At 34.4% G+C, this 13,437-nt stretch overlaps 1 protein-coding gene across 4 annotated transcripts in view; it reads right to left on the bottom strand.

Annotated features, from left to right (window-relative positions):
- The window catches only part of LOC118203973 (uncharacterized), a 159,518-nt gene that overhangs the window by 80,434 nt on the left and 65,647 nt on the right, over positions 1 to 13,437 (bottom strand). For all 4 annotated transcript variants that reach the window (XM_085811431.1, XM_085811432.1, XM_085811433.1 and 1 more), the window contains exon 4: positions 1,139 to 1,198. In XM_085811431.1, the coding sequence (XP_085667557.1) occupies positions 1,139 to 1,198 (60 nt within the window). The remainder of the gene's footprint in view (positions 1 to 1,138; positions 1,199 to 13,437) is intronic.

Genomic DNA, 13,437 nt, shown 5'->3' with positions numbered 1-13,437 from the left:
TAAAGCTTCACTGTTTTCGAGGTCAATCTGATGTAAGTTTCTCTTTTTCAGAAAAAAGAAAGAGGGGAAGACTTTTTTTAAAAATTACAATAAGTCTTTAATCCGGACATCCATAATCCGGACTTCAAAACTACAAACTTTCTGCGCATGCGCGTTTAATGCATAACAGACGGTATAAACTAAGCTAAAATTATCTAATTATATATTTCAGTTAATGTTGCAGATTACGTTGTTCCTTAATCTTCGAATTGGATCCAGCTTATTATTTTTTGCAGACTGTTAGAGCAATTTTATAAAAGTAAGTTGGAACATTCGATTATGTCAAATAGAATTTCCGATGCTGGATCTACAAAGGATGTTTCGATGTCCATCAAACAAAAAGTGGAATTGCTGCAAAAAATGGATAAAGGCATATCCTTTGTTTCTCTAACCATTCCGAAATCTGTTTTTCAATTTCACTCTGTTCTGCGGGGGCGGAATGTCGCGGCGCGCAATGAACTGGAAGTTGATCTGTCAGCAATATCCTTATCTTCAGGGCAGATATTTTTATTTTATTCAGCTTATTTATAATTCTTTACTAAATGTAGTATTTCATCTCGATGTACTCCGTCTTTGATATGATTTAAATCAAATTCCTCATCATTATAAATATCACGAATACAAATCAAACAGTTTTCTTGTTGCAATTTTCCAATTTCGACTACGCGTAATGTATGCTTTACGTATGTGCGCATTGAAAGAAATGTTTAATAAAGTAAACAAATAAATATTAAGCTTTTTTTTCATAAATTTTGATGCCCTTTAGATCATAATTGCTCTTTATATCTTAAATTATGGTTTTATATTTTTAATTTTATAATTTCTGCATGCCATCTTACCAGATTTAAACTGATGATCTATAACCCAGAAAAACCGATAATCCGGAATCGCCGAAGTCCCGACGAGTCCGGATTAAAGACTTTTGACTGTATACCTAATAATAATATATAAAAATGGGGGAAAAAAACAACAACAACTTTAGGCTGATAATTATTTTATGCAAAATCTCAAAATCTTTTCTATAATATTAACATTAATTAAAGAATACAAATTTTCATCCACAGTTTCAGAAATTCCAATTTTGATATAATTAACTTACGAATATCTTCGTAATCTTTAAGTAGCACTTTTTTCTTCGTCTTTTTGACAGTACATCGGTCTGAAAAGAAAGTATTTTTTGCACATTAATGAAAATAATTTTTCCGATATCAGATGAAAACCGAAAAAGATACATAACGGTTAAGTCCACATAAATTACTACATATTTTGTACAGAGAAACAATTAAGCTGATAAAATATACACTATCAATAAGTATTTGGACATCTGTGATAGAAAAGGGGAAAAAACATATTCAAGAGTTGATAGAACCTGCACAAGCAGCAATTACAGCCTCAACCCTCCAGGGGTTACTTTCCACAAGTCCTTGTATCATGGCTACTAGTATTTTCTTCCACTCGGCTTAGAGAAGACATTCCTTCACCTATGTTGGACGTTTGCTGCATCCCTTAATTTGGGGATCCAACTTGACCCGAAAGGGTTCAGGTCTGAGCTCTGGGCAGCCCAATTCATTCGGTTAATCACACTGTCACCATACCAATCCATAGTGGATCTTGTAACATGACAGCTAGCATTGTCATCCAGAAAATAACATTGCACCAACCTGTAAAACTGCCACCACATAGGAAGCATAGTGTCATCCAAAATAGTACAGCAGGCATTGGTGTTGAGCTTACCATGAATTTTGACCTACAGTCCCAGTCCATAACAAGAGAAACAACCACAGACCATAATTCCACTTCTCCTGAGCTTTATTGCAAGCACAATGCATTCTGGCAGGAGGCGTTTGTTATATATGTAACTGTAACTGTATCTATTATTATCTGTAACTATAACTGTAACTAGGAATGATTACATATGTTTCTATATTTATACCTAATGTATCAGAATTGAGATCATGCTTAAGAGATTTGTTGAAAAAACAAGTTATCTGGAACTGGAATGCAACACATGAAAAAGCATTTAGAAGACTAAAAGATGTCTTAGTAAATAAACCAGTTTTACAGTATTATGATATAAACTTGCCAGTAGTTTTATCTGTAGATGCATCTCAAGAAGGACCAGGAGCAGTCTTACTGCAGAATAATTTACCAGTGGCATATGCATCTAAGGCATTAACAGATACACAGAAGAATTATGCTCAAATCGAAAAGGAAACTTTAGCTATTGTATTTGCGTGTGAGAAATTTCACCAGTATATATTTGGAAAAAATGTTACTGTGGAAAGTGATCATAAACCACTGGAATCAATTTTTAAAAAGCCATTAAATAAATGCCCTGTAAGACTACAAAGAATGCATATAAGATTACAGCCATATCAGTTTGAGATAAAATATAAACCAGGAAAAGAACTTTTTATAGCGGATGCATTATCAAGATCATTCACTGATAAAGGATCTGATTTCTTTGAAGGAGAAATAGAAGCTCATGTTGGATTAGTTGTAGAATGTATACCAATGTCTAATGGTAAAATGGAAGTTTTTCAACTGGAAACAGAAAAAGATGAAGAACTACAAGTTTTAAGAAAATTAATTAAAACTGGATAGCCAGATGAAAAATGTATGGTTCCAGAACTGGCAAAACCATATTTTAACTTCAGAGAAGAACTATCAGAAGCAAATGGATTAATATTTAAAAATTCCTGTGTTGTTGTACCAAGAAGTTTACGAAAAGATATGTTAAGCAGAATTCATTATGGTCATTTAGGAGTAGTAAAATGCAAGATCAAAGCAAGAGAAATATTATATTGGCCAGGAATGTCCAAAGAAATTGAAGATTTGGTACTGAATTGTCAAACATGTTTAAGTTTACAAAAAGCTAATACTAAAGAACCAATGATATCTAAAGAAATACCTAATGGTCCATGGGAAGTATTGGGAACAGACCTCTTTTACTTTCAAGGAAGGGATTATCTAATAGTTATAGATTATTTTAGCAAATATGTTGAAATTGTACATTTGGAAGATTTGTCAAGTGTAGCAGTGATAAAGCAATTGAAATCAATTTTTGCAAGACATGGTATTCCGAAAATAGTATATTCGGATAATGGTCCACAATATAATTGCAGGAAATATAAAGATTTTGCAAGAAGATGGAATTTTGAAACCAGAACTTCAAGTCCTAAATACCCACAGTCTAATGGAATGGTTGAAAGACATATTCAAATTGTCAAGCGAATGTTAGAAAAAGCTGTAGTTGACAACAAGGATCCATATTTAGTTTTACTGGAATATCGTAACTCTCCTATTTCAGATGAAATTAAGTCACCTTCTGAATTGATGTTTGGAAGAAAAGTAAATGGATTGATGCCTATAAAAGAGAATTTTGTCCAAGCTAAACGATATGAAGACCATAAACAACATTTACTGAAGAGACAAACCTTACAAAAAAGTTATCATGATAGGAATGCAAGACCATTAAAACCACTGAAAACAGGATATCATGTTTACATAAAAGAGAAAGGGAAAAAACTAAATGAAAGAGGGAAAATTATAGAAGAAGCAGAAAGACCACGTTCATATAGGATTATAAGAACAGATGGAAAAATTGTAGAAAGGAAGAGAAGAGACCTTCTTAAAGGAACTAATCAGGAAGAGTTTGCAATACAAAACAACTATGAGAATGAAGTTATAGATGAACCCGAGATACATGAAAATAGTAGGAGCACTACAAATTTAAATGTGCCTGTAATTCCTTCAAAATCTAACAGAAGTGTTGTGTCACCAAATAGTGAAAGAGGTATAGTATCATCAAATTTTTCAAATGGACATAACTACGTCACTCGATCTGGTAGGACTGTTAAGAAACCTTATTATTTAAAAGAATATGTTTAATTTTACTACTATTATTATTTTTTATAAAAAAGGGAGATGTTATATATGTAACTGTAACTGTATCTATTATTATCTGTAACTATAACTGAAATATAGTATAGTAGATGAACATCTTGTAATCATCACTGAGCACGTACCCAACACATATAAAATACAACACAGCGTTCTCCAGACACACTCCCCTGCCATTCGAATAGTAAAAGATGAACTTGATTCATCACTCCAGAGAGCACATTTCTACAAGCTATGGTCCACTATCAATGTGTTTTGCATCACATTAACTGAACAGTGAGGTGGACTTCGTGATCAAAGGCTTATGAATGGCAGCACAATCATGAAAACCAAGCAGATATGCTTCCTTATGGATGATATCCATCGAAACAACACTCCCGGATGCTTATTTAAACTTCTAGAGTATGTGAGCCCTCAGTTGGGTGCTATTCTTCTGAATTTCTTGGGACAGCACCCGTCTGTCTCTATGTCCCAGTTTTGTGAGTCTGCTCACTCGGGGCACATTCCAATAATCCCCGCTCACTTCTACTTCTGAATCATAAAGGCCATTGTTGATTTTGGATAACTAGATATGCCCCTCAAGAAGTGGCCATTTCTGTGATATCTGACAATTAAGGCCTGTTTCCACTGCTGCATATGCGTTGCGGTGTCTATGCATTTCTCCAATCAGCAAGTGAATTCGCTTTGATTGACATTTGCAATTTGCGGTGACGGATAACGTACAGATGGAGTTCAACAATGTTCAACTTCTATTTGTATGTCTGCGAATGCATTGGGGTCACGTGGTAAAAAAAGGAGCAATCAGGTGTTGTCACCAAAAGTTAATGGCGGCAGAAGTAGCAATGAACGCTGGCTTAGGGAAAGAAAGTTTTGCTAAAAAATACTTATTTCTGAATTAACATTATAATGAGAAATCTGCATACTGAAAAAGACAGCAACCAGCTGAATTTAGTTAAAAAAAAAGGATAAGAAAAATAAGATAACTGCAACTACAGTACTAATTCGCATAGAAAATCAGGCAGTCAAGAAATTCAATTCAAGGAAATAAGGTGCAAAAAATATAATTTCAGGTCCATGAAATAGCAAAATTTGTCCTGACAATTATTTCCTAGTTCTGCATACACATTTACCTTTAATGAAACTGAATGTCTGACTATATCAAACTGCTGTAGCAAAGCAGATATGGCATTAAAAGAGTTGTTATTTTTTCTTTTGAAACAGGTAAAAACTAAAAATGTTAATTATAAATTAAATTTGATTAGCCTTTTAAATATTCCACTGCATTAAAGAGTATGTTAAATTTGCATTTCTCTATTTATAAATATACTTTTTTGTCTAACATATATTTGTAAGCGCATGGAATATATTTTTAGCACCCCCGTTTAACTTCAATCGGAACATCACTTTAAAAGATAATATTTTTTGTAAGAAATGTTCTAGAAGCTGAAGAACAAACTCTGCTGAATTTTTTAGATGATAGCACACTGAAATAGGACCAAAAAATTTAGTTTTAAGAATTCATTTACTTGATGCTGTACATAAGCCAAAATTGCATACCACGCTCATGTGATGATAGCTCAGTGGTAAAGCTACAGTAACATGGTTTAACTTTTGGGGTTGCGAGTTCGAATACCATACGCTTTTTTCACCCTGTCTGCAACTTTCTTAGCTTCTGGTTCCAATTTGATTGATATTTGCATTTTATAATTTATTTCGATTATTAAATGCATTAAATTTAATGTTTTATTTATGCTCGTTTACTTAAATTTTGAAAATTATATAATATTTAAAGCATGCTCCCTATACATATATATATTTTCGTTTCACTTTTATGTGATACATACATGTGCTCAGACTATGGGATGTTTCCAGCTCTAAACTTTCACTACCAATTAACAGTATTAATGCTGTAAACATTAAAAAAATTACTACAATAATTGCTTTTAAATTCAGTCCTCTCCAGCAGAAGTGCAGGAATTAAGTAATTAAATATTTCCATTTTCTTTACCTAATGTATGTATATATGTCTATAAAGAGAAAAAGCTTATCTTTATAACTTCTTCTATAAAAAGAGACATGAATTAAAAATTTTTAAATTAAAAATAATATTTTATGAATTATGCATAAAATATAACTGCGCATAGTGCATTTTAAAACAAATGAGATATCTAATAAATTATCCAGCTATGACTCTGAAAAAATTAAAAATGAAGAAATCAATGCTAAATTTTTATATATTACCTGCTTTCTTCCCAAATTTGGGAATATTTTTAAAATATACAATCTCACATGGCAGACAGCGGTATACAAGCATAGCAAATTTTGTGTAAATATTGCGAACCTTTCTTTACAGTTGCTTTGTATTTTTAAAGTACCAACTATTTTTTAATTCGTTTGACTTTATTTATTTATTTTATTTATTTATTTATTTATTTATTTATTTATTTATTTTTTTTCAGTAACAGTACATCTTAGTTTGGTACAGCTTGAGTATAGGACCCTATTGGCGACTTTTGGCTTGGCACACTTTTTGAACGGTTGTTTTTCTGGTAACCCAGCAAATTCTAGAATACTCCACTTCAGCAACCCTGTCGCATTCCAGTTCCCGCGTGTTTTAAACTGGAAAGTGACATTTTCTTCGAAGGAGCAAAATATTGTTGTATTCAACAAATTTCTCGAAATTGTAAGGGACATAAACTGGACAGAGTATAGGATTTCTTTGTAAATTTACCATGATTTTGTAAACTTTACTAACTTTCCAGCATTTTTTTTATTTTTAATTTAAACATGTATTCTGAACTCCTGTTTTCAGTTTTATAACTTAAATCTTGCATTTTCAATATTGCTGCTTAAAATATGCCTCCATGTACTTGTGCATTTTTAAAATTTTCTTTACTTTTAATTTAAACATGCATTCTTAACTCCTATTTTTAATTTCATATTTTTAATTTAAACATGTATTCTGAGCTCCTATTTTCAATTTTACAGCTTATAATTTGTATTTTCAGTATGACTGCTAAAAATATGCCGTTATTTATTTATTTTCAGTTTCACTGTTTAAATGTATATTCTAAATTTGTATTTAAAATTTTTCTTGTTAAAATGTGCAGTCTAACATCTATTTTCAATATTACTACTTAAAATGTGCCCCTACTTACTTATGTACCTTCAAATTTGCTGTTTAAACATATAAAATTTTTTCTCCTTAAAACGTGCTTTCTAACTTGTGTTTTCAATTTTAACGGCTTTTCCATGGCTTGGCGACATTTTTGGTCGCCAAGCCAAAAAATCGTCAATGGGGTCCTATACTCCAGCTGTTCCCTTAGTTTTAATAATATATACATTATTTCATTAATATTTAAGGCTTCTAGAAAAGGAAGAAATTTTTAAAATTTAATTCAGCTTCTATGCAATTAGTGATGTTCATAATATGCATTACAACCTTACTTATCTAAAAATTGCTAGCGTACTTTACTTTCGCAGTTCATAAGCAAAAATAAAAATTTCCAATATCATGGAATTTAGTAAACAAAACATTTCTGCATTTTACGTCAGGATCCATATCAAATCCAAAACAAAGAATACTCGCTTAAGCGGGAAAAATCCAAATGTTCAGCGTCGTAACTCGCGAACTAGTTGTTTGGGGCCAAAATATTACAGTGACATCTAGCGGCAGGAAATGAAAATAATCTACAAATACTAGGCAGTGGAAACGCTGGATGCCGTAAGCGTGTCTTCAATTGACGCAGCGCATTCATACGCAGCAGTGGAAACGGGCCTTTACACCTTTCTTGAAATCAGATAACTCTGTACTTCGTGGCATCTTGCATGAGACTAATGCCAGTGTTATTTCCTACACGACATTTAACGGTAGATTAAGTATCCAAATACTTACTGGTACATAGTATAGCTGTCATTTTACAAAAACATAGATAAAAATAGTAGTTTTTTTTTTAAAGTGGTCTTAATAAAAAAATTTATTTTTATTAATAATTGTTTAATGAATTTTTTTCAGAAAAGCAATATTTTCTCATATCCGAAATTCAGTTACATAAAAAAATTACTAATTACATTTAATAACTTAATAAAGTTAATCATTATTATATAATTGTAGCAGATTTTACACTCAGCACCAAGTATAGCTTTTTAGGTCAAATTCCGCTAACAAGTTATAGGTTGGTGACCTAGATTCATAAAATCAACAAAAATAGCAGAAAGTACTATTACTATACTGTACTACTGAAATTCAGAATTTTTTTTCTATACATAATACTGAAGCAAATACAGTACAAAGTCCGTAATTCGGACATCCATTATACGGAATGATCTATAATCCGTACCTCAAAGCCCCAAACTTGTTTTTTTTTTTTTTTTTTTTTTTTAATGCTTTACGCATGCGCGTTTAATGTATAACGGACAGTATAAGCTAGACTAAAATTATCTTTACTGATTATAAGGCATTTCAGTTAATGTTGCAGATTGCGCTGTGCCTTAAGCTTCTAATTGGTTCGGGCTTATTATTTTTTGCAGACTGTTAGAGCAGAGAAATGAACTTAAACATTGAGTGCACATATTCGACAGGTTGATTAACCAAATTTAAAAATCGCCATGGTATAAGACAATTAAATTTCAGGTTCAGTTAAAAATTTCAGGTGAAAAAGCTTCAGCTCATAATGAAGCTGCTGAACAATTTGCAGATGAATTCATTGAACTCATTTCTAGTAAACAATTATCTCCAGAACAAATTTACAACACTGATAAAACCGGTCTTATCTAGCAATATGTACCGCGAAATACCTTGGCAACCTCTACAGAAAGAAAAGGCTCCAACTGGTGTCAAAGATTTCAAAGCGAGACTAACAATTTTAGCGTGTGCAAATGCTGCAGGAATGCACAAGTACAAACTTTTTGTAATCAGAAAACATGCAATGATTTTCCCCATTATATATCGCACAAATTATGTCTGTTTATAGAATTAAAGAGAAAGTATTAGCACAAAAAATGAAGCAACTTAAATAATTTACATTCAAAGAAATGTTTAATAAAGTAAACAAATAAATATTAAGCTTTTTTTTTGTAAATTTTGATATCCTTTAGATCATAATTGCTCTTTATTTCATAAATTACGGTTTCATATTTTTAATTGTATAATTTCTGCATGCCATCTTACCAGATTTAAATTGATGATCTATAATCCAGAAAAACCCGTAATCCGGAATCGCCGAAGTCCCGACGAATCCGGATTAAGGACTTTGTACCGTATTGTTCCTTTCAATCAAGCACATTGTGGCTTAGTGGGTAAGACATATGATTCGAAAACCAAATGTCCTGTGGTCGAAACCCAACAAAAAGTAGTTTTGTTTAAATGTCTTTCCTGTTAATTTGTTTCCCTTATGTTCCGTATATTGGAGAATTTTCCCCATTTTCTAGAACATTCCAAGGTTAGAATGTTCTAGCTCATTAATCAGGTGTATATAAATGGTTACTCCTTTAGTTCAAATAACAAAGTCTTGAGTACTTATGATCATTTGTATGATCATATCATCTATATGACAGTTTGGTGGAATTGCCAGGTAAATCAATTACTATGGCAGAGTTATGCCAAAACCTGCGTATTCGAGGACTTCCCCCTGAGTTGGACTCTGACAGGATTCGAGTAGAAGATCAAGAAAGATGGTTGATGTGAAGAAGGCCAAGCAGAATTCACCAGCAAAAGCTAGCTTTGCTCCGAATAACATAGCACCGATACCGATCCTGACTTACCAACTACACAGAAGCCCACGTATATTCACCGGTGACAACCAACAAGATAACAACAGATGGCTCAAGGACTTTGATCGAATTGCCACCTATAACCACTGGGATGATCAAATGTGTCTGGCGAACGTCATTTTTTACCTTGCCAGAACTGCTCGAAAGTGGTTAGATAATAATGAAGACACATTCACTAGACAAGAAGAGAAACACGCTAATGTGACAATCAAAATCGTAAAAAACAACCTTATATTTAGTGTAGGTATATAATTAACACTCAATCGATTTCGAGGGCAGCTAAAGGTCCCTCCTCATCAGGAGAAAGAAATACATAGAAAGAAGAAAATAGGAATCACAGAAACACGTGGTGCTTATCAGCACTGCACGTGGTTATAACTAGATTTTTAATCAGAGTTGCACTGGCCGCCTACTTTTACTGAGCCAGGCTGTCTGATCAAGCATAAAGAAATATTAGCAAAGTTAAAATAGGGAGCGAGGGGCAAATGCACATTACGCTCAAAATCTTTTTTTTTGAAGTTCAGATTTTGAGCGTAATGTGCATTTGCCCCTCGCTCCCTATTTTAACTTCGCTAATATTTCTTTATGCTTGATCAGACAGCCTGGCTCAGTAAAAGTAGGCGGCCAGTGCAACTCTGATTAAAAATCTAGTTATAACCACGTGCAGTGCTGATAAGCACCACGTGTTTCTGTGATTCCTATTTTCTTCTTTCTATGTATTTCTTTCTCCTGATGAGGAGGGACCTTTAGCTGCCCTCGAAATCGATTGAGTGTTTCATTATACCTACGCTAAATATAAGGTTGTTTTTTACGATTTTGATTGACACATTCACTAGTTGGACTGCTACCAGAAATTCTCTCAAAAACCCATTTTGTCGTGCAGCTGAAAGACTGAAAGCGCCAAGCTGAAAGACTCCACAAGTGTGCAACAAATCGATGAGATGTCTAAAGCTTAGACTCAAGATGTCCTTGCTCTGTGCCGAAATGGAATGCTTGAAGACAAGAAAAGGTCCATCTAATTAAAGGCATTGCCGAGGACTTGTACCGAGTCTTGTCATCTTACAACTATGACAGCGCTGATGCCTTTGTGAAACGATGCCATCACATAGAGTGCCTCTGATGAAGACGTATCACCCGACCACAATTCCAGAGACTACCTAATGTCTCTGCGGTGTCAGCCGATGCAGACATCAGTGTCATGAGGTCTATGGTTTGCACCATCGTCAGGGAAGAGTTTCAGAAGGTCCAGCTGCAAGTTCAAGGTTACACAAAAGTATAATCTGAGCCACCGAGTGACATAACATATGTTGTCCAGGAGGAGGTTATGGAGGTTCTACCATCACTCACAGGAGCAGGAAGAAGCAAAAACACTATCCAACACTCCGTTCCATTTGGGCCGCAGCCAATACGTGAAGTCAGCAAGAGAGCTGCTTCACAACGTACAACAGACCTGTGGAGGACTAATGATAAAGTGCCTCTCTGTTATCATTGCAGATGCCCAGGACACATACTAAGGTACTGTACGGAGAGACGGCAAATATTTGAAAATGTAAGAGCTGCTAGGACATCCAACCCTCGGACAGGGGCACTGACTTCGTATACAGCTTTGATGACAAGTATGCACAACCTACTTCTTACCGAATAAGAAGCAGCTCCTTTTATTTGCAATATTCTCTCAACCGCCGACAGTTGCAGTCACCAATACACCACTCCAGCCATTCTCCAGACCAAACCAAGGAAGAAAACTAGCTCAAGCGACCTGTGAAGGAGGTGAGGCCACAACTGAAGAACATCCTCCAACGTTCACACAGCCAAGTTAAAAAATAATAATACTACTTTTATCATCATGAATGGACAGTATGTAAAAGCTTTTCTTAATTCAGGTGCCAATTATTCCATCACATCCGAAGAATTATGGCAACAATTGAATGCTCCTATGTTTACTGAGAATGGACCTATAATGAAAACTGCCTCTGGTTAAACTCTAGCTACCTCAGGACATTGTGTATTAAAAGTTGATTTGAATGGTATGAACAGGTTGTTTGAATTCCTTGTTTTTATGCAATGTAGCCATCAAATGGGACTTTATTTTTTCATACTTGGATGGAACTTTATCTGTGCCACCATTGCCATTACTAAGTGTGAGAATCAAGAGTTTCAGCTTGCAGAAATCCGTCTAGATAACGAATGTTTCAATAAATCAAAGTGCTCCTTGTTTGCCGCAACAGATTATTTACTTGAAGCAAACTCCACAAAGCAAATACGTGCCCTGAATTCAGAAGTATGGGAAGCAGATGGAGCTATGATTGGTGGGAATAAATTTCTGATGCAAGAAAGAGAGCTATCGATACCAGCTTCAATTGTAACCATCGAGAATATTTGTGGTAAATTATGGGCAACTAATTGTTTTCAACGAATTCAATTGATAACAAAAGAGTTGAACTTAGGCTGTTTAATTGCCATAGCAAACGATGCTATTTGCTCCCCCAGTGGTCATGCTCAAGAAGGTTCTAAGGGACATCCTTTTTGTCAACTCAAGAAGTCCGTAAAAAGGCTAACTTGAGAAACATTAAAAGAAATTTTCAATATTGATCTGACCAATGCTGAGGAACACGAACTGTTGAGTCTACTAGAAGAATTTAGTGACATTTTTTAATTTAACAGTATTGCGAGGGGATCTCGATAAAGCATAAAATCGATACAAGTGACAGCGCGCCAATCAAGCAAAGGCCATACCGTGTGTCAGCCATGGAGAGATGTACGACTGCAGAGGAAGTGCAACGAATGCTAAAAGACATGATACAATCTTCAGACAGTCCGTGGTCAATAAGTCATGTTTGTGAAGAAGAAAAATGGTGAATGGTATTTTTGTGTTGATTACAGAAGATTGAACAAGGTAACACAAAAGAATATATACTCGTATTTGTTACTTCGCTTCAACGATGCTTTGGACTGCTTGGCTGGTGTAAAAACTTTCTCTACGATGGATCTAGAGCTACTGGCAAATAGAGGTTGTGATAAAGACAGAAAAAAAAACAGCCTTCATGACGCCAGATGGTCTCTATGAATTTAAAGTCATGCCATTCGGATTACGCAACACTCCAGCCACATTCAAATGGATGATGGACACAGTAATAAATGGCCTCAAATGGAATATTTGCCTTTGTTACCTCAACAGCACAATCATGTGCGCAATGAATTTCAAAGAACACCAAAAACGCTTGAGGGAAGTTCTGAAATGTATCCAAAGAGCAGGACGAATGCTAAATTCCAAGAAATGTTCATTTGGCAAAATAAAGCTGATTATACTGGGACACCTAGTCGAACAACATGAGATCTATCCCGATTCACAAAAGGTAGAGGTTGTAACAAAGTTTCCTTTTCCAGAAAATATTGCCAATGTCAGAAGTTTTTTTGAGCTTGTTTCTACTACCGATGATTTATCAAAAACTTTGCAAATATTGCACAACCTCTGCATAACTGGTTGAAGAAAGATACAAAATTTTCTTGAAATATGTTGCAACTGGAATCTTTTGCAATGATCAAAAAGCTACTGACCAATAGGGCTCTTCGAGGACAATTTATTCCAGATGCAGAAACGAGGACACATTCTGAAGCTAACGGCTATGGCATTGGTGCAGTATTGGTTCAGATCCAGGATGGCAAAAGAAGACCAATAGCCTATGCATCCAGGTCCCTTACTGCAGCTGAAAAGAACTATTC

The sequence above is a fragment of the Stegodyphus dumicola genome, chromosome 2 (assembly GCF_044657685.1).
Source record: "Stegodyphus dumicola isolate Sdum_Otavi_A_Nest chromosome 2, ASM4465768v1".
Taxonomy (NCBI): Eukaryota; Metazoa; Arthropoda; class Arachnida; order Araneae; family Eresidae; genus Stegodyphus; species Stegodyphus dumicola.
The sequence above is the reverse complement of the archived record's forward strand: the minus strand, read 5'-3'. Positions and strand labels throughout refer to the sequence as shown.